Below are 21,461 nucleotides of genomic sequence, written 5' to 3'. Positions count from 1 at the left end.
CAGCAATGAAATCTGTAAAGATGTGGCACATGTGAATGAAGTCCATTCTGCTTCTGCAAAAATGACCCCTCCATGCCAGATTTTTGCCATCTTGATGCCTGTGTAACATGACAGCAGTCTGATCCTGAATCAGAGGAACTGAGATGGGGAAACGATGGCTGTAAGTTAGATGAATAGTCGGGGCGATGAAAGATCCAAATTGGGCTCCCTGGAAAAACACCATTTTTTAAAACCCCAATTTTTTTATTTTTTGCATCTCTTCACCCACCATAGTGCACTTAAGCAGGCTTCCATTCAACTGCCACTTAGTATGGGTTATCAATATGCTTTTTACAATATATATTTATTTTTTATTATTATAATCCTCACCCAAGGACATTTTTCCATTTATTTTTAGAGAGAGTGGAAGGGAGAGGGAAAGACAGAAAAACACTAATGTGAGAGAGACACATTGATTGGTGGCCTCCCACATGTCCCCACCCAGGGCCAGGAGCCTGCGATTGAGGTTTGTGCCCTTGACTGGAATCTAACCCGGGACCCTTCAGTCCACGGGCCTATGCTCTATCCACTGAGCCAAAATGGCTAGGGCAATATACTTTTTATTGATTTCAGAGAGAAAGGGAGAGGAAGAGAGAAATAGAAACATCAATGATGAGAGAGAATCATTGACTGACTGCCTCCTGCAGGCCCCACACAGGGGATCAAGCCCACAACCCAGGCACATGGCCTGACTGGAATCTAACCGTGATCTCCCGGTTCATAGGTTAATGCTCAACCACAGCTGTGCTGGCCAGGCCGCAATATGTTCTTGTTGCATGTACATTTTCCGCATGGATTGAAGCCTTGCCCTACCACAAGGCCGACACCTTCACAGTGGCAAAGGAACTGTTAGAAAAAAGTATTTCCCATGTGGGGTGTACCTTCCACAATCTCTAGCAATCACTTCACGGAGAAAATCATACAAACCTTGACAGGAAGTCTTCCAAACTTCTTGGAATTATCATCAGGCCAGGTCTACAAACTAATGGAAAAATTGGATTCAAGCAGAACAAGTCTTAATTACATGAGACTGAATGAATTGATGAGGATGATTACAATTTTTAAGACTTCTTGTTTGAAACATTGCTAGCTCTTTAGTTGTTTGTTTTTTGCCAGATATAAGAAAATTTCCTCTTACATTAACTATGACTTATAGCAATTTGGCAAATCATACCTTTATAAACAGAACCGAAACATCTTTTTCTTCCTACTTGATCTCTTCAGAATTCAGAAATTCTCAGTGAGTATTCTTATTTTCATGGCAATATTGCTTTTTTGCATAAGTTCAATAAGAAACCGTTCTCCTTGTAACACAGCACTGCCGGAGGCCGGTCCATCCTTGTTGCTTGACACAGTCGCTACAGGGAAGAAACATCTGCACAGCATATGTTTCAAGGGACCTGGCATACTGTTCTTAATATGTTTGCTCCCCTTCTTAGCGCTATGAGGGCCACCTCCCCAAGAAAGGTTGTTTCCCCAGGTGGGGATTTTTCCCTGGAGTTAGGGATTAACAGGACTAAGGAAGGGAATAAATCAGTAAAACACCCTAGTGTTACAGAAATACCATGTACTACTTATGAAGAACTTGGACTAAGATTGTTGGCAATAAATTTGGGACTTGTTGGGCCCACATCCCAGGGGTCTGCCCACCAGGGAAAGCACCAAAGCCTATACCCGTGGAGACCCACCGACAGACACAGGGCAGTCCCAGGGAAGGCAAGCAGCGGGGCTGGGAGGACATAACCTTTACTGGGTAGGATAACCTCCTTCAGTCACTTCCTTGTAGCTTATCAGTAGAGCAGTAGAATAGTGACCTTGGAATAGCCCTTATAGTGGAACACAGAGATTAACCTAGACAAGATTAAAATCAACAGAACTAGATAGAGACAGGATTTTTGGCAAAGGTCAGATAAGAAACTATGGAAATGAAACAAGTTAGAAGGTTATGAAACTGTAGGTTACCCAAAACATACCATGATGTGATTATAGAGGCATGCTTATAGGATCAAATGGTATAAAATACAGATGTAACAGGACAATAAAGAGAGAACCTGGCTATGATGATCATCGGAACGCTGTCTCCGTGTCCTTTATTCTTCGCTGACTCTGTCCACACCTTTGGGAACCCCTGGACCTATTGGGGCTAGACCCCAACACAGCACAAATGGAATCTGGGTATATTACCAGTGCAGTATATTTTGGGGACCTTAAGAAGAGAAGAGTTAGCCCAAATCTAAAGGTATTGCAAGCAAAGTCTGATGGCAAGTTCTTGGCTTGGCTTTTCTGGCCTCAAGAGGCCATTTAAAGTTCAATCTGTAGGTTCCTAATGAAAAATTCCAGAAAAACATATTTAAAAGAGCCTATATGATAAATTGCTATTCTTGTTGTAATTATACAAGCAACAGGCCAAGTTTATTAGACTAGACTTATTTTGCAAACAAATTCGTCTTAATTCGGCTATCTTTGGTAAAAATGGAGATATGTTTTTCATTGATTCTAGAGAGAGAGGGAGTGAGAAGGAGAGAAACATTGATTGTTGCCTCCCATATGAATCCCAACTGAGAATCGAACCTGAAACCTGGTTTGTGCCATGATGGGGAATTGAACCCAATGCCCTTCCCTGCATGGGATGATGCTCTAACCACTGAACCACACAAGCCAGAGCAAAATGGAGACGAGTTTAGAGGGGAAATTATGTTTCAGTAATACATGTTTGTGGATATTGGATTCTAGTAATGTTTATTGTCTTTTGGGGTTTTTGTTTTCTATCCATAAACTGGACTAGATGCAGAATTCTTCTAATTTCCTCCAGTATCTTGCTATGACTCTGCAAACTAATGATTCTAATTTTCCTGCCACCCTTCTAACTTGTAACCATTGAGAATTAAACTATGCTTTTCCCAAATCCATGCAAGCTAAAGTGTGACAACTTGTAATAAATTTCAGAAAAATCACCACATCTCACATATGGACAATCTTCATGCCTGCTGTAGACAGATCACTGGAAACATGCAAACTGCAGGCAAGGAAAATTTATCAGATTAACTGCTTAACTTCACTCCATCCAAAGATGATTCCTAGACAGATATCTAGAAATCTTCCTGAGAACTCAGAGATGGGATTATAGTCTGCTCTAAGCTGTAACCATTGTTTTTCTTTTGTTTACACAGATATGCTTTTTATTACATTCTTGATTGCTTGCACCCTAGGCCTCCCTTTGGGAGCCCACCTGCATTAAAGTCTCCTGAAATGAGACACAGCTGTTTAACCGAACTGACCTATTCTCAAGACTGAGACAGGTTTGGTGAGATAAGGCACAATCTATCAAACCCAAATTCTGGAATGTGAAACTTCTTGGGAAGTTTCAAAGGTGGGACTCAAGTCTGTCAGAACAGATAGGCCAGATAGGCCATTGTGGCATGTGAATTTTTTTGAGCTGAAAGCAATAGAGACCCTGTGGGCTCAGGAGAAACTTTTACCCCCATCCCTTAAAGAATTTAAATTGAAGACCTTGCCTATACTAAGAGTTATTACCAGATTTAACTTTTTACAACCTATCTATAGGGGAGGCAAACATCTAATTACTCAACATCTGCTCTTCTTATTGTCCTGAAAATGACCCCTTTGAAGCCTCAAGGCATCTTACCTCATCCTAAACCCAGAATACCTCATATAGCTCATTTTAACTTTGTCTCTGAACCTTTCTTGTGTGTGTGTCTGATTCTCTCATGTATATGAAGTTTCTATACTTACATATATCATTACATTCATTTTCTCTTGTTAATCTGTCTCATGTCAATTTAATTATTAGACCAGCTGAAATAAAGTTTCTTTCTCTGCCCCCAGCCCCCAGAGCCTAGACACTAACCCCCTTTTACATAGAAACAGAAAGTATTTTTGTGCCCTTAAATGTCAACTAACCTTCCAGAAATGCCACTACCATGTACATAGAGGGATGACTGTATTTTGTTTTATGAAACTTAACCAAAATTGGTTCAATTCTAGAAAATTTCATCACCCATAGATACTACTACAATGGTAACTGCCCGTGCCTGATGATTTTACCACTGGGTCCCAAAATTCTGAAAACTTCAGAATGTTTTCTCCTGTATTTGGGCCCAAACATTTACATACTGGGCCTATTATATAATTGTAATTTATTTTATGTCACCTTTATTTTACAATTAAGCAATGCATTGTTTATAAACACTGTGCGTGTGGGCGGGTTATCTGTGAGTTCTATTGCCGCAGAGGCGAGCTGTTTGCAATAGCATTCGAGGGGCCAGAGGCCCTGGGGTCTGGCGCAGGCCGCCCCGCGGAGCGGTCCTCCGCGCGCCAGGGGTCGCTGTGGCACCGCGCAGCCGCGCCGGGTCGCTCTCGCGTGGCTGCCCCGCCTCGGGCCCCCGGGCCGAGTGGGCGGGCACGACTGCGCCCAGGTCGCGAGGCGCCCTTCGACCAGCAGCGCCCGGGGCGGGTATAAATGGAGCGGTGGCTCCCCCAGCCGCCTCTCTCCGCCCCGGGTCGCCGCAGCCTCTCCCGCTTTCGGGCTCAGTAGCCTGAAGAAAAAAAAAAGAGAAAAAGATAAAAAAAAACTCGAAAACGCTCTAAAACCTGAAAAAAAAAAAGAAAAATAAAAGAGAGAAAGAAAAAGCGAATCCTCCTCGGAGAACCCGCGGGGAAGTCACTTGTGCACGCTTCCGGCCTGCCCGCCGCTGCCGCCGCACCTGGGCGTCCGTCGGTCCCTGTCTGTCGGTCCGGTGGTGAGCCGCCCGCGTCCACGCGCCTCCGCGCCGCCGCCGCCGCCGCCGCCCGCGCCGCGTGGCAGCCCCGCGCCCCCGCCCCCCGCGCCGTCCTCCCCGCGCACCACGTGTCCGCGCTGCCCTTCGCGGCCCGGCGTGAAGGCGGCTGCGCGCTCGGCCCCCCAGGCTTGCCGCGCCGACACCGACAAATATTTTGCATCCCTCGTCCCCGGCTGCTGTAATCTTAAACCGCCAGCCGCCCGAGGCCTATATTTAACGAGAAACGCGTACCCCGGAGGCCGCGTGGGCACCGCTTGCCTGGCTCCCGGAGAATCTTTGTAATTGGGAGGGAAGTCCCCATTTTATTAACACATCTATTTTGGAAATTGGGAGCCGGAGACTACAAACTCCCCGGGAGGGCCATATTGTTTTTGAGAGCCTTTTGTCTGCGGCCCCGCAGTCGCGAGCGAGCGAGCCAGCCGCCCCCGACCTGCTCGGTGCCTCCCGCCGCCGAGCCTCCGCCAGCGCTGCCACCTGTGAGCCGCGGCGCGGGCCCCGCTCCGGGAAGATCCCCTTTTGTCCGGTGCGGTCCTCGTAAGGAGTCCTGGCGGGGCTTGGGGTCGTGGGGGCTGGGGAGATGAACGCTGCCGCCAGCAGCTACCCCATGGCCTCCCTGTACGTGGGCGACCTGCACTCGGACGTCACCGAGGCCATGCTGTATGAAAAGTTCAGCCCTGCGGGGCCTGTGCTGTCCATCCGGGTCTGCCGCGACATGATCACCCGCCGCTCCCTGGGCTATGCCTACGTCAACTTCCAGCAGCCGGCCGACGGTGAGTGGGAGCTGCCCGCAGATGCCCGGGATCCGGGGGGAGCGGGGGGTGGGGGGGCGCCTAGGAGCCATCCATCCCCCAGGCAGGTCCCTGCCCCCATGGAGGGGGCCCCGCGACCGCAGGCAGCACCGTGGCCCCAGCAGCCATGTGGGGAGCCGGGATGCAGGGGCGCAGAACGTGGGATCCTGGCATCCGATGGCCAGAGTTTTTCAGTCCGGTTCCCACCACTTGCTCACTGGGTGACCTTGGGCTAATCAGCGGTGGCAGAGGGGTTGGAGCCCAAGGAGACTAAAATGGTCTCGGGGGGGAAGTCGCCGCGCTCCCAGGGTGCGTGTGGTCCAGTGGAGCTGGTGTGTGAGAGCCCCTGGCTGCTGAGGGATCGTGGGCAGGTGCCCTCACAGGCCTGCCAGCGAGCACCATTGAAATGCAATTCCTGCAGAAATTTGAGGTGGCGGAACCTCGGCCCCTTCTCCTACCTTTACCCCCCGGACTGAGAATCGGTTTGATTTTTGTGCCGATTCGCATCTTTCCAGGCAGGTAGGAAGCAGGGGGATGCGTCTCTGCGTTAAATTTGAGCAGGCACTTGAGTTCGCACCACCAGAGCCTCGCGTGCCAGGCCAGCTCCCTGATCGGGGTGTTTGCAGCTGGTGTGGGGGGAGTTCTGTCGGGAGGAGGCCAGGTCTGTGGAGAATGGATCTCAAGGTAGCCTGGTGAAGCAAGGCTACGGAAATCGCTGGCTGATGGGGATTATCATTTCACCTGTGAACAGCGCTTTACACTTGTCAAAACCCTTTATTTCCTCCCATCTGAAGCCTATAGACTGTAGGGCTCCTGAGAAGGAGAAGGGACAGCAGGAGGTCGGAGGCCAAGCTGGGCCTGCCAGTGCAGTGCTCCGAGGACCCACGTTGGGCCTTAGCGTGGAGCAGTGGCGTGGGGAGGTATGCCGCAGGCGTGGTGGCAGTGGCCAGGCCTGCGGAAACCTAATCAGGGGCTGCACGTGACTCCAGATTAGCAAGGAACAACTGTAGAGATCATTACCAGGAGAAACCAGCCATTCTGTGGCAAAGGGTCTCCAGGTCCCTGTTATTGTCCCCACTTGGTTTGCTGTCTGTGAAGCACAGAGAATGCCACTTGCTCAGGATGCAGCTGAGGCCAGAGGATAGGACTTGCTGGGATACACAAGGCACTGCTCCCGTCAGTTCAGTGTGCTCTGAGCTGGCTTGTGTCTGGCCACAGGCACAAAGAAGGTAGCTGAGTGTGGCCTTTTTAGGTGGGAGGAGTGGGTGTGTTGGCTGTTGCCTGCCTTCTTGACGCTTCTGAACAAAAGTCCTGTCACTTATAGTAGCAGAAGCCATTGGTCAGTGTTGTCTGCCAACACATAGCTCTGCAGGCCCTCTCCCTGCTATAAATAAGTGCAGCCCCATTTGTCAGGCTAAGCTGACTTGCCTTCTGCAGCACTGTCTGGAAATAGAAGAGGAGCCGTGTTGGAATGGGTTCCTTCTCTGCTAATTAATGAAACAACACAAATTGGGGGTCCCAGGCTTTCTATCTCAGCTGGTCATCACAAGCAAACTCCCCTGTGCCTGGACCTTTCCTGGTTTGGGGTTGCCCTGGTTTGGGGCGGGGGAGATACTTGTTGGCTGGCTGGGCAGCTCAGCTTGTGGAGGGGCCGTTAGGGAATTTTGTCCCCACCCCCCCCATTCCTTCATGGAGGACATTCCTGGGTAATACTATCATTGCATAAATCAGGGTAAATGGCCACCAGCCCTGGGTCCTTGTTACTACGAGCAAAGAGAATTACTCCTGACTGCATGTGATGATAAATTTTAGCTTCTGGTCCTTTAAATGGTCTCCATGGTGCACACATGGATTTGGTGGGAAGCTAAGGAACCAAGGCCTTGGATGGAGAATTTGTTTGGACACCAAGGCATTTGAAGGCCTGGAAACCACCAGGTGCAGGGCCTACGTGCACTGTCTACTTAGGCAGAAAGATGCTGCAGTTTTATCTTTCTTGTCTCGTAATACAAAGAACATTTCTATGTGTGACCATGAATATTTATCATTTTGGTGATTGAGGCTTTTTATCTGAATCAATTTCTGTTCTCAGAAACTGAGAATATAAGAAACGGGGCTGAAACCAGGGATAGCACATTTTCAGTCCCAATCACTTGCTCACAGTTTTGTTAATTCTATATTATTCTGTGTTAGCTTCATAATGGTTAGACAATGGTGTTAGTTTCTTTTTTTTAATACATTTTAGGGAGGAAGGGAAAGAGAGAGAAAGATAGAAACATCAATAATGAGAATCATTGATCAGCTGCCTCCTGCATGCCCCATACTGGGGATCGAGCCCATAACCCAGGCATGTGCCCACAACCCAGGCATGTGCCCAGGCCCGGGAATCGAACCTATGACCTCCTGGTTCATGTGTCAATTATCAACCACTGAGCCACGCGGGCTGCCCAGGTGGGTGTTAGTTTCTTAATCACTAGTTAGCCGCATCATTTAGCCACCCTGAACGTAAGTTTGTTAATTTTATAAAGTGGATAATTTCATTTGTCCCACCTGTCACGGTGAGTGATAGGCTGCAATGTCTTTTATAAGTGATAAAAAAGCTTAATCAAATAGGAGGTACAGTAGTCCCCCCTTATTTCCTGTTTTGCTTTCTATGTTTTCAGTTACCTGTGGTCAACCGTGGTCCAAAAATATTAAATGGAAAATTCCAGAAATAATTCATAAGTTTTAAATTGTACGCTATTCTGAGTAGCGTGATGAGATCTCCCGCCATCCTGCCCAGGACAAGTTATCCTTTGTCCCGCATACTCATGCTCTGTACACTACCCGCCAGTTGGTCAAGTCACTTAGTAGCTGTCTCCGTTATCAGATCGACTGCAGTAGTGCAGTGCTTGTGCTCAAATAACCCTTATTGTACTTGATAATGGCCCCAAAGCACAAGAGTAGTGATACGGGCAATTCAGATATGCCAGAGAGAACTGGAAAGTGCTTCATTTAAGTGAAAAGTTGAGTATAGGACAATAAGATATTTTGAGACAGGGAGACCACTTTATAACTTTCATTACAGTGTATTGCGAAAATTGCTTCATTTTATTACTAGTTACTGCTAAGTTTCTTACCTAATTTATAAATTAAATTTTGTCATAGGTATGTATGTATAGGAAAAAACATATATAAGGCTTGGTACCATCCGTGGTTTCAGGCATCTGCTGAGGCGGGGGGGGGGGGGGGGTGTCTTGGAACAAATCCCCCACTACTATGTTATCATTTGATCCTGGTGCCATAAGGCCATTTAGATTATCTTGCCTGATTCCCTGACCCAACACCCAACAAGGATGCAGACCCAGAGGGGTTGAGACTTCAGCCATGAAGTAGATTACTTGGCTAGAAGTTATTTTACCCTCAGTAGCAACACAGGCTAGAGGCATCTGATGCCCTTTAATTGTAAGAGTTGCCTTTTATCAGTTATTACCTTGAAAAGTCCTGGGATTACCTATTCCTGGGATAGTGGCAGTTACCTACATGAGGTGTTTTATATCCTCAACTAAAATGTGTTTCTCTTGCAGCTGAGCGGGCCTTGGATACTATGAACTTTGATGTGATTAAGGGAAAGCCAATCCGCATCATGTGGTCTCAAAGGGATCCCTCTTTGAGAAAATCGGGTGTGGGAAACGTCTTCATCAAGAACTTGGACAAATCTATAGATAACAAGGCACTTTATGATACTTTTTCTGCGTTTGGAAACATTCTGTCCTGCAAGGTAAACACTGATTAAATAATTGCAGCAGAATAGCTATTCTGAAAACAAGATAAATACTAAACGGGAAACTGCCTGGGTTTTGGGTGCCAGGGCATGTAAATTTTCAAAATTCTGGAAATGGCTCTTAGGCCTAAATGTTCCCTGTAGATAATCTCGTGCCACAACCCAACATAACTAGCAGGTGCTTTTGTGTCTTTGTTCTTCCCTCTGCCTGAAATATCCTTCCTGTCTTCTAACTTTGGAAAGCACGAAAAGGTTTCTGTTGGGGGCGGGAACCCAGAGCAGTGCCTGTGGTTTCCAGGAAGCTGTGTGTAGTCATTTTAGAAGCATAAACTCACCTTCATTTTCTCTGCACCTGTTTATGTGGAGAATTGCTAACAACTTGTGTGGTGGTTGTTTACATGGCTACCATTTGTAAATGGAACATTACCGAGTGCCTGATGCTGTAGTGAGGGTTAGAAAAACCTTAATTGCTGTAGCCTCCTGCAGTTTGCCCCGGGGTAGGCTAAACGCCTCAGACATGGGAGACCCTGAGTAAGAGACCATCTGGTTCTTGAATCTCGGGAGCTGGCCAGTGGCACTAACGTGGCCTGCCTTGTCTTTGACAGGTGGTGTGTGACGAGAATGGCTCTAAGGGTTATGCCTTCGTTCACTTCGAGACCCAAGAGGCTGCAGACAAGGCCATCGAGAAGATGAACGGCATGCTCCTCAATGACCGCAAAGTGTGAGTGTCCCAGTCTGGAGCAACAGCCATCGCATGAGCCAGCCATGGCCCCACCTCGGTATTAACTGACACACACAAGGCGGCTCCTGGTTCTCTCGGCCCAAGTGTGGCCTGCTCCTACCTCTCCACTCCTGGGCTGGTGAGTCTCCCTGCTGAGCCATGGCAGCCCTTGTGACTCACCAAAGGTGGGCTTCCTGCCCAAGCCATGGCCTGCCTGCCGCCTCTCCCTTAAAAGCACATGTCTGGGTCTTACGATCATTGGCACCTGGGCTGGCTGGAAAACAGCTCAAAGCCCACTCTGAGCAGGGGCCTTGGCCAGCGGCAGAGTGGAGAGGGCCCTGGACTAACCAGGAGCTGTATATTAGCCATGTGACCTTGGTCTGCCCATGGGGTCACTTGCCAAATTGTCCCTGGATCTCCACTTGGCTAATTTATGACTCTGTAGCCTTTTATCACAGGCTGGCTCCACAGTAATACTTAATTTGGTTACAATAAAAAAATCTCATCCCATCCCAGAAGACACTATTTATAATAGACTTTGTTGCTTTGGTGTGGTTATTGCAGAATGGAGACATGGAGATCTTAGCTAAGCCATCGAGGAGAGAAGAGGAGAGGAGAGGAGAAGAGACAATAAGTCTTGGCTATAATAAACAAAGATTATTTCTGTCCTCTGCGTTGTTGAGCAGACCAGGGGATGGGTTGCATTGATAATGTGTATGTGCCCAAAGATATCACTAGAGGGAAACCTAAAGATATTCAATGTATGGATACATTCCTATTAAGTGTAAACAACAATGAAATGAATAAAGTGAAAAATTAAAGGTAGTCCACTCCAGCAATTTCACTCCTCAGATTAACCACTGTTAACAGTTTGGTTTGTATCCTTCCAGACCTTTTCTATGCATTTACATAGATGCACAGAAATGGACGTTTAAAAAACTTGGTCATCAGGTTTCTTCACGAAGGCAGTGTGATGTGGTAGGAGTAGCCTGGTGTGAACCAGGAGCCTTGGGGCTGGTCCCTGCAGGACAGTCCTTCTTTTTCTTTCTGTGGGGAGTTGGGCATTTCTGAGCTTGCTTTCTTGGTGGTTGGACTGGGACTTGTGTTTTAACTTCTCCTGTCAGCCTTTAACCTGCATTCCTTTGGTCCCTGGAAATCATGGCTTGTTCCTCTGGATGATCACTGTTTTTCATGGGTTCCTTTTAGGTTTGTGGGCAGATTCAAGTCTCGAAAAGAGCGGGAAGCCGAGCTTGGGGCCAAAGCCAAGGAGTTCACTAATGTGTATATCAAAAACTTTGGGGAAGAGGTGGATGATGAGAGTCTGAAAGAGCTGTTCAGCCAGTTTGGTGAGTCAGGTCCTTTGGCCCATGTGCCCTCTTTCATAGTCCACCAGACCTGGACTTCATCTGTTTTCAATGAAGAGAAGAGGGCACCTAGACCCAGAAGTAAAACACCTTCCATGACAAAGGTCACAGCGTAGCTAAGAATAGATTCCAGGCCTCAGCTCTTGGCTTTACTCTACCTCGTCCAAGCTCCAAGGCCATCTCAGCAGCTTGGTCAGAATTAGAAGGCCAGGCACGGTGTCTCTTTCTTAGTAGTCCATCTGGGTTCAGCAAGAGGTTGCTTCAAGTGGGCTCCTTGAACTGTGGTACCGATGGTGTTACTAATAGTTCTGTCCTTTGGTAATAGGTAAGACCTTAAGTGTCAAGGTGATGAGAGATCCCACTGGGAAATCCAAAGGCTTTGGCTTCGTGAGTTACGAAAAACACGAGGATGCCAATAAGGTGAGAGTACCACCAGGGTCGGGAAAATTTTATAGGAAGGCTCCAGAGTGCAGCTAGGGCCTTGGTAATACATAGAGTGGAGCTGGAATTATCTAAGTGTCTAGTAGTGATGTACAGTTACTGTGCTCTGGAATGGCCTTCTTAAGGGGTTTTACATGTTAATGTATCAGTTAACTGTTTTCAAAGCACCTGGCACATACCTGTCACCTTAGCTCTTCGGCCTTGCAGGTTGGAAATAGGACAGGTGACAGGTGTTTGTTCCCATTCATAGGCAAGGGAACTATAGACCAGAGAGTTTGTGATTTGATAATAGGACATCAGCTACCTGTGGGCGTAGCATTAGATACATTCTAGGCCCTTGACATGTATCACTTCGTACCCACAAAAGAACTGAATCTAATAACAGCCAGATGATTAAGCCAGGCTCGTGTCTCCCATGCTTGTATTTATACAACTGTGCAATTCTCCCCCCCCCGCCCCCCCTATGTTATCTGGGCCAATAACCCATCTAAATATTAACCCCGTTCTATTGATGAGGAAGTTTGAATTTGCTTAGCTGACTTCAGAGACAGAGTGAAGTTAGTTTTTAGCCCTATAGGGAAGATTTCTTTCTCGGAATATTTGGTGGGTCTTATAGATCTCCAGAGCGAGGCCCCTGCCTCTGCATCCTGTTTTTTTTTTTTTTTTTTTTTTAAATATTTCTTTATTGATTTTTTACAGAGAGGAAGGGAGAGAGATAGAGAGTTAGAAATATCGATGAGAGAGAAACATCGATCAGCTGCCTCCTGCACATCTCCTACTGGGGATGTGCCCGCAACCCAAGTACATGCCCTTGACCGGAATTGAACCTGGGACCTTTCAGTCCACAGGCCAACGCTCTATCCACTGAGCCAAACCGGTTTTGGCTGCATCCTGTTTTAAAGATGCATATTTATTTCTTCTTTAGGCTGTGGAAGAGATGAATGGAAAAGAAATCAGTGGGAAAGTCATTTTTGTAGGCCGTGCACAGAAGAAAGTGGAACGGCAGGCTGAGTTAAAACGGAAATTTGAACAACTGAAGCAAGAGAGAATTAGTCGATACCAGGTGAGAGGTGGTCTTGGCACAGCCTACCAACAAGGAATTTACTATGTGTGTTGGCAGAGCACCCAAATATTTAACAGACTTTCTTGGGGACTTGGCGCCTGCTCACCATCATCAGGCTTAAAAGGATATGCCTACCAGATACAGCACCAATTCTAGAACAGGGACCAAAGAGATTAATTTATTCCTTTAGGGACTCTGTTCCAGAAGCCTCAGTCTTAGTTATGTGGTTCCTTTTATTTAAATGATATGCATTTGTTTGGAATGGTGGCAAAGGGAGCCCTGCTGGGATGAGTGGTCAGCCAGAGCAGCTGTGAGGAGATGATAATAGCAGGTGAGTACATGGTGCTCCTATCAGAATCTTAGAGTGGTAGTTTCTCAACTTTGAGCCTGCATCAGAATCCCCTGCAGGGCTTGTTAAAACACAGATTGCTGCTCCGGCTGGTGTAGCTCGGTTGGGCGGCATCCCATACACCGAGAGGTTGCCACTTGATTCCCAGTCAAAGTATATGCTCGGGTTTCGGCCTCAATCTCTGCTAGGGGGCATGCAGGAGGCAGCTGATGGATCTTTCTCTCTTCTTTCTTCCTCTCTCTAAAATCAATATAAACAAACACACATGGGTTGCTACACCCCAGAGTTCATTAGGTTTGGATTCTGGCCTGAGAATTTACATTCCAAACAAGTACCAAAGATGCCGCTGCTGCTGGTTTGAGGCCTACACTTTGAGAAACCACTGTCTTATGGAATATATGGGGGGAAGGGGGTTAAAAAAAGACTAATAGTGATTCTTCTGCTGTAGGGGGTGAATCTCTACATTAAGAACTTGGATGACACCATTGACGATGAGAAGTTAAGGAAAGAGTTTTCTCCTTTCGGATCCATCACCAGTGCTAAGGTATTTTATACTGAGATTCTCGGATTGAAAACAGAAGTTGTAATCATTTAGCAGTTTATTGGCATTGGTTTCATTGACGGAATAGGATCTAAATTGTGTTCATTTCTGAGAGTAGCTACCACATTAATCTAGCAAATTCCTCCTGGCATTCAATTAGCCATCTGAGTGTATGCTCTGGAGAATGACAATTCATTAGGTTATTACTGCGCTGTCTTTCCTCCCAAGTCCTGGGGTATGGAGATGAATATGAGTCCCTCACTGCCAACCCCCCCAGAGCACCTGAATCTTTCCCATTCTTTGCTGCTTCGTGCTAGTGTGGGGACAGATGGTGCCACAGTAAAGCAGAGGAAATCCAGACGGGTTGTTTTTCATTTGTCTTGCGGCCTGTCTCTACAGCTCTGCCACACTTTCTCCCTGAACGAAGGTATTGTGAGGATTTTAGAGCTGGGGTGAGAATTTCCATCCTGGTCTGAGAAAGAAGGAAAGATGAGTGGGAAGTTTGTTTTTCCATGTTTTGCAATTTGCGTCATTTGCTTGATTTTTCTTTGATAATCAAATCAACTGAGTTAGCAGGGTAAGTATGTGAATCCTATTTTAAAGTCAAGGAATTTGCTTTAGCCAGTTTGGCTCAGTGGATAGAGCGTCGGCCTGGGGACTAAAAGGTCCCAAGTTCGATTCCGGCCAAGGGCACATGCCCGGGCTGCGGGCTTGGTCCTCAGTGGGGGCCATGCAGAAGGCAGCCAATCAATGACTCTCTCATCAATGATGTTTCTATCTCTTCCTCCCTCTCCCTTCCTCTCTTAAATCAGTAAAGAAATATATTTTTTAAAAAATAAAAATAAAGTCAAGGAATTTGAGTCCTTGAGCAAAAGAATGCTAGTTATATCAGGATGGTGACCTATGGTTTTGGCACTTCAGGAATGTGATAGGATCTGAAAGTTTTGGGTCACAGCCTGTTGCAGACTCTAGTCCTGCTCAGCAGAGGTGCAGCAGGTGTCACAAAGTCCTTTAGATGATGAGAAAGGCCGGCTGAGCCAGTAAAGACGCTCGGTGACCCTGTCCTGGCGCTTAGCTTAAGTCACTCACAACCTGGGAGTGTCATCATCAGTTATAGCGGAGAGGTGACCGGAGACTGCCCTGTGGGGTTTCTCTAGTTCCTCTCCCCTTCCGTCATATCACCCCCTTGACTGGCCTCCATCAGTGCAAGGAATGCTAATCTCCTTGCTAATCAGCACAATAGTCCAGTTGTCATTTGCAAGAAGAGAGCAAAAGAACTATATCTTGAAGTTTCATAGGCACCATTTTCATGATCAAGGTATCTTGATCTTCCCTTGTTGGTCCATTTCATAGGTAGAGAGTTGTTGGGTTGATACACACCTTCACTTCCATGTCCTCTCCTTAAGGAGGCTCTCCATGCAGTGAGCCAAGACAAAATGATGCCACACACACATTCATATTGCTACCAGCACTTGTGAACAGACAGGCCAGGGGAAGTAGTAAATAACCTTTTCAAGTGGGGAAAAGCCATTTGTGAAAGACGAGCTGGGAAAAGACTGCCTGAACCAGTGGACATGTGGCTCTCTAGCTATTTGCCTCATGGACATTGAGGCTCAGAGGAGAAGTAAGTGTTGTGTTAATGTTGTACAGCTTAGAAGTTGCAGAGCCAGGACTAGGATCCAACTGTCTCCCAGCTGGTTATTTTTCAGCTGTTACTCCCATTGAATAGCAGTCATTGGTTTTAACTCCTTCCCACATGTAGTGTCTCCAAAGCATATCCTAAGCGTGCTATTAAAATTTTGTTCATCAAGCTCTTAGGCAGATGAATTATACAATTAAATTGCTTGACATTACCATCTAGATCTCTTGTGGATACCTAGAGATAGCTGTGCTACTGGATATCATGGAACATCTTTCAGTTCCTGGTTTAAACCATTAGCCATTTCATAGTGTTTGGGAACTTTAGACTCTAACAAAGAAAATGCCTAAGTTCTACCCTTAGAAGTTGTGACTCAATTGGTTTGGAACAGGGTGAACAACCCCTCTCCTAGACATGATTTCTCTTTCAGCAGAACCCAGGTTTTCTGAGTCTTAATAGCTGCCAGAACTTAGAACACCTTTTTTCTAAAGCTGGTCTCCTTTTTGTAGGTAATGCTGGAGGATGGGAGAAGCAAAGGGTTTGGCTTTGTCTGCTTCTCATCTCCTGAAGAGGCTACCAAAGCAGTCACTGAGATGAATGGACGCATTGTGGGCTCCAAGCCACTGTATGTCGCCCTGGCCCAGAGGAAGGAAGAGCGAAAGGCTCACCTGACCAACCAGTATATGCAGCGGGTGGCCGGAATGAGAGCACTCCCTGCCAATGCCATCTTAAATCAGTTCCAGCCTGCAGCTGGTGGCTATTTTGTGCCAGCAGTTCCACAGGTGGGTCTGCTGTACATTCATGGCTCTGGAACCTGCCCACTGACGGTGGCTCCTGCAGTGGTTGGGGATATCAGAGTTCTAGAACGACAGGGAAGGGTCCTTCAAATAAAATGAAGGATTTATCCATGGTCATATGTACAGTGGCAGGGATGAAATAAAATACTCTCCATTAACTGACCTTCCTTTTGAGTAGAGAGAGAGCCGCTTCCTGAATTAGCCAAGGCCTGGTAGTGAGATCAGATGCTTCTCTAGTGTGGACTCAGGTCCTTGAAATAAATGGGCTTGGGTGCTCTCTCTTGCAGGCTCAGGGAAGGCCTCCATATTACACACCTAACCAGTTAGCACAGATGAGACCTAATCCACGCTGGCAGCAAGGTGGGAGACCTCAAGGTAGGTGGTGGGAAACGGATTGATTACCCAGGATATACTTATTCCTGGTCTCCCCTGCCTCTCCTCTTTGCCCCACCTCTGAGGTGCAGCCTAAGTTCTGGTCCACATTATTCATTGCTGATGTGCAATTTTTATCTTTTCACCAGGCTTCCAAGGAATGCCAAGTGCTATACGCCAGTCTGGGCCTCGTCCAGCTCTTCGCCACCTGGCTCCAACTGGTAATGCTCCGGCCTCTCGTGGCCTCCCTACCACTGCTCAGAGAGTCGGTGAGCAACCTGGCCTTGAGGAGCATGGCCTGGGGAGGAGGGCTCAGGAGGACTAGGCTCTGCCCAGGGTCGGTCAGTTTGTTGGCTCATCTTTGAGTCCTGGTTCTGTCATCTTAGCTGTGTGCTTAGGTAGGTACAAAGGGGCAGAGAAACAATTCATTCTAGGAGTGCTGGTTACTTTTAAGAGTCTTTGCTCATTGGTGAGCCATGTGAACAAGGTTAGTGGTAGAAGTTTGTTAGCTGGATGACTAGAGGCAGCCCGTTCTTCTGGGTGGAGTTGGGAGAGTTAAGGAAACTTTTTTTTACAGAGTATGTCCTGTATGCCAAAAGGTGGAAAGAGTTGTATGCTATCTGTTGGCTGTTCCTTGAGAGTAGCAGTAGAGGCCCCCTGTGTGATGTGTTTGAACATACTTTGGAATTTCTCCTTCTGTGGGGCGTGGCCAGTTGGACATCTGCCAACACTGATGTGCATTTGCTGGTCTGTTGTAGGGTCTGAGTGCCCGGACCGCTTGGCTATGGACTTTGGTGGGGCTGGTGCCGCCCAGCAAGGGCTGACTGACAGCTGCCAGTCTGGAGGTGGTATTGGATGCACACAGAATGGGGAAAGATGGGATTTGACGGGTCTTTGCCCAGACTGATGGGCTTTAATTTTACTTGTTCTTTTCCTAAGGTGTTCCCACAGCTGTGCAGAACTTAGCACCTCGCGCTGCTGTGGCTGCTGCTGCTCCTCGGGCTGTTGCACCTTACAAGTATGCCTCCAGTGTCCGCAGCCCTCACCCTGCCATACCACCTCTGCAGGTGGGTCCACCAAACACCGCTAAAGGATTTCCCCCGTTCCCGTGCGATTTAAAAGATGCCTTGCTTTGATTCCTTAAACAGGTGTAAAATGCCTGCTCTGTGTCAGGATGCTGTGTCGTGTGTGGTGACACTGCCCTTGAGGGGCCCTCTAGCGGGCCAGAAGGGGCTTAAAAGTGTTCTTCCTAAAACAGTGCCCTTGGATATGCCCCAGAGGAGACTGCTGGTGCTTCCTGCTTTCCTTTTTACAACATATGTGTGTTCATTCGGCTCATTGAGCTTTCATTTCTCTTTCACCTCCAATGGCTTAATGGATCCTTAGCTGCTCTACAAGGTAATGACTATATTGAGGCAGGAAAGAACTTCATGTCACAGAGTTCAGTTTCAGAGGTGTTGAATTGAGGTGGGGCAGTTGGACTCAGATATTAGGTTGTCTAAGCTGGAACTTGCTATCTCTGGAGCTGTGCCACCCAGGCAAGCCATGCTGCAACTGGTTTGTTGAAAAGCTCAGTAGCACTTTGCTTGGAGGAGACATACCAGTCTTGTGATCCAGGAGCTGCTTCCTCCTGCTCCATGCTCTTGAAGTTGAATATTCCCCAGAACTTGATGCTATGTGAAATATTTTTTGCCTACAAGGCCCTACTTTTAGAGCTCTAATTGGCATTGACCTTGCATGTTGATAGTCCTCAAGTATTTGATACAATAAAAACATTTGGTACAATAAAGGTTATGTGGGATGTAATTATAAATGGTTTGGTATGCATACCCTTTGACCTGGTCTTTACTAGGAATTCATTCTAAAGGAAAAAACTAATTTTTAGGAAAAGGCTATACATACACATGTTCACTGTACCTTACTTAATAACAAGGTTTTAAATTTTATTAAGGTTTTGAATGCTTGGGTAACCTTGGGTAAACAACCTTAAATAAATCAAAATAATTTGATAGATGGTTGCCAAGCATTGTAGGTTTGTTTTATTTCCTTCCAATAGCATACTGTTCTTAGGGTAGCTGGCTGTGTGTCTGTGCCCACACCATGATTCCTCACTTTACCCTCTCTACGTTCCTGAGAGCAAAGACAACTACTCCACCTCCTCTTTCACATAGTAGACTTTCAGATGTTGAACGGTCACCCTCTTGATCACTCTCAAGTGTCTTTTCCTTGGTGCTAACCCGCTGCCTCTCCTGGTTCCCAGGCACCCCAGCCTGCGGTCCATGTGCAGGGGCAGGAGCCCCTGACTGCCTCCATGCTGGCTGCAGCACCCCCCCAGGAACAGAAGCAGATGCTGGGTACGTGCTTGCACAAGAGGGGGCCAGAGCCTGGTACTGACCTGGACACCAGTGTCCATTCTTTCCCGGGATTCAACTTGGTTTTTACTTGAGTATCTTCCCATAGGCGAACGTTTGTTCCCTCTCATCCAAACCATGCATTCGAACCTGGCTGGAAAGATTACGGGAATGCTTCTAGAGATCGACAACTCCGAGCTGCTGCACATGCTGGAGTCCCCCGAGTCTCTCCGCTCCAAGGTGAGCAGGGTGGTCTCAGCTGCGGATGATGACCGGTGGCCTTGGACCCCCACATGTGGCAGAGAGAAGGGGCCGCTCTGGTGTGGGTATTTGAGAAAGCAGCACCTGGAGAAGCCACCACTGGACCTGGGCATCAGGGAGGAGTGGAGGGGCTCTGCTTAGATGTCACTGACCGCCTGGAGATTTCTCACAGGTGGATGAAGCTGTGGCAGTCCTACAGGCTCATCATGCCAAGAAAGAAGCTGCCCAGAAGGTGGGCACTGTTGCTGCTGCTACCTCTTAGGCAAGGAAAAAACGTACGTTCGGCTATTTTTTGTTTTCTATAATAGTTTGACTTGTGAATATCTTCCTAAAAATTTAGGGACAATATGTAGAGCTAGTTAACTTGGGGATGCTGCCATCTGGGTTTTTTCTATCATCTGGATGAATTAACATGGAGAAAAGAGTACAGGTTATAAATTATAAGGAGCAAACAACAGTTTTCTCAATAAGCACCTAGTTAGAAATTTTGCATAGCTTATCCTTTCCTGATGGTTATAAGCAGATTTTCGTAATCACATTTTTGGTTTGGAATAATGATGAATATAATCAGATCTCACAGCCTCATTTCTATGACCATCTTCCTGGTTTGAGATTGGTGAGGGTCAGCTGTGTATATAGCCACTGCTTAGCTCTGGGAACACAGTAGGCACAGGCCTTGGTGTCAAAGTGGAAGAGACAGACACACACCTGACTACAGTTACAGCATGTGTTCCAGTCAACTTCTGGACTTGGGGACCATGGTCCCTGTCTGCAGGGGATTGGGTGAGTGAAGCTTAACTAGGACGTCTGACAAAGGCTGATCAACGAGAGAACCAAATGAGCCAGAGGCACAGTCAAGGAAAGTGCAGGTGGTACGGGCTAGAACTGGTATGATGGTCGGGGTTGACTCAACATAGCCATGGTTCCTTGGCTTTTGTCATTTGGAATTTAAGCAACAGAAACATAAAACTAAAGTTTTGAGTACAGGATGGCTTACAAGGAGGGAGGTGTAAGGGTTTACAGACTAGTTATCCTCAAAGTCCGTGGCTCTAAATTAGGTGTGCCCCTTCAGAGGACATTTCTCAATGTCAGGAGACATTTCTGGTTCTCATAACTGGGAATGTGTCACTGGCATCTAGTGGGTATAGGCCAGGGATGCTGCTAAACATTCTACACTGCACAGTATAGCCCCAGCAGAATTTACTTCAGGCCAAAATGTGAGCACTGAGGTTGAGAAACCCTGCTCTGTAATACCTTTTATCCGCCAGAGATTTCAGTGAATCTCTGAAGTTCTTTTGATTATTTATGTTGGTGCTTTTCTTTTCAGGATTCAAAAGCCAAATAACCCCTCATGAAATTCAGCTCAAGGTTTGAAGACTTCCTAGCTTGTCCTATGGACCTCAACACTAAGAACCACAAATTGCAAATTTAATAGGTCATTTTGTATCAAAAGGTCAATTATGAAGCACCTAGAATTTTTCAATTAAAAGAATATATTCTCTGGGTTCTGCTACAGCTCAGACAGTGTTAACTTTTTTTTTTTTTTTCCTGTTGTGGGTTTTGATCTTTCCCCAGAAATTGGTTTTATTTGATGTATCCAAGTCTTTAAGTTTCTCAATAAAGAAAAAACTCCATAAAACTGCCTATCTTGTGTTGTACTCTGATCATAGTTTTATTCTATAAATCTCTTCACTGGAAATAATTTTAGGATGTAAATAGGGTCAAGTGAAGTTCTGTATAGCTTATTCTTTCCTGCAGTTATAAGCAGGCTATTTTGGGTTAGCTAGGTGTGCATAACTGTCCCATTTCTTTCTGTTATGGAAGGACTTTATATTTGCTCCATTTAACTTAAGGGAACAGGCATCTGATCAAAGCTGGCCTTGGATCCGATATAGGGGTGGCATGTTTCTGAAGGACATGATGAGATATGCAGAACCTGGCCACTCCCTCCATGACGTGCTAGTGGTGGGTTGTCAGTCCCTTTTCTCTCCAACAGTCCTGCATGCAGGTCAGCACGTCCAGTTCCCCAAATTCTGCAACTGGGGGTTTCCCCTGGCAGTGGGAAAGGCTTGGGAAGATAGGTCTGAGTGGCAACAGCAAACAGTTGCTCAAATCCTAAGTGTTTTGTGGTTCCTTTAGTCCTTAAAACAACATTGGCCAAGGCTAACAGTCTACG

The 21,461-nt window shown here is 46.8% G+C and overlaps 1 protein-coding gene and 1 non-coding gene across 6 annotated transcripts; both read left to right on the top strand.

Moving 5' to 3' along the window:
- The first annotated feature begins 4,497 nt into the window (after positions 1 to 4,497).
- PABPC4 (poly(A) binding protein cytoplasmic 4) lies at positions 4,498 to 20,929 on the top strand. Of its 5 annotated transcripts, none has more exons than XM_070404790.1 (16): positions 4,499 to 5,608; positions 9,190 to 9,383; positions 9,992 to 10,107; positions 11,314 to 11,453; positions 11,797 to 11,891; positions 12,838 to 12,975; positions 13,773 to 13,868; positions 16,014 to 16,286; positions 16,589 to 16,676; positions 16,823 to 16,894; positions 17,432 to 17,518; positions 17,613 to 17,740; positions 18,934 to 19,027; positions 19,134 to 19,264; positions 19,458 to 19,560; positions 20,613 to 20,929. In XM_070404790.1, the coding sequence occupies exons 1-15, from the start codon at positions 5,416 to 5,418 to the stop codon at positions 19,545 to 19,547; spliced, it is 1,935 nt and encodes a 644-aa protein (XP_070260891.1). In that variant the 5' UTR covers positions 4,499 to 5,415; the 3' UTR covers positions 19,548 to 19,560; positions 20,613 to 20,929. The 5 variants fall into 5 exon arrangements, with proteins under 5 accessions (XP_070260894.1, XP_070260891.1, XP_070260890.1 ...); XM_070404789.1 differs by having other exon boundaries at positions 16,823 to 16,942; XM_070404793.1 differs by lacking the exon at positions 12,838 to 12,975 and having other exon boundaries at positions 4,498 to 5,608; positions 16,823 to 16,942.
- On the top strand, positions 14,144 to 14,277 carry LOC139004712 (small nucleolar RNA SNORA55). The gene has a single exon (XR_011470549.1). It is a non-coding gene; the product is annotated as a small nucleolar RNA SNORA55 (small nucleolar RNA).
- Positions 20,930 to 21,461: the final 532 nt, after the last annotated feature.

The sequence above is a fragment of the Myotis yumanensis genome, unplaced genomic scaffold (assembly GCF_028538775.1).
Source record: "Myotis yumanensis isolate MYYU_CA2020_CCGP unplaced genomic scaffold, mMyoYum1.0.hap1 SCAF_2, whole genome shotgun sequence".
NCBI classification, from domain to species: Eukaryota; Metazoa; Chordata; class Mammalia; order Chiroptera; family Vespertilionidae; genus Myotis; species Myotis yumanensis.
This window is presented reverse-complemented; position numbering and strand designations above follow the sequence as displayed.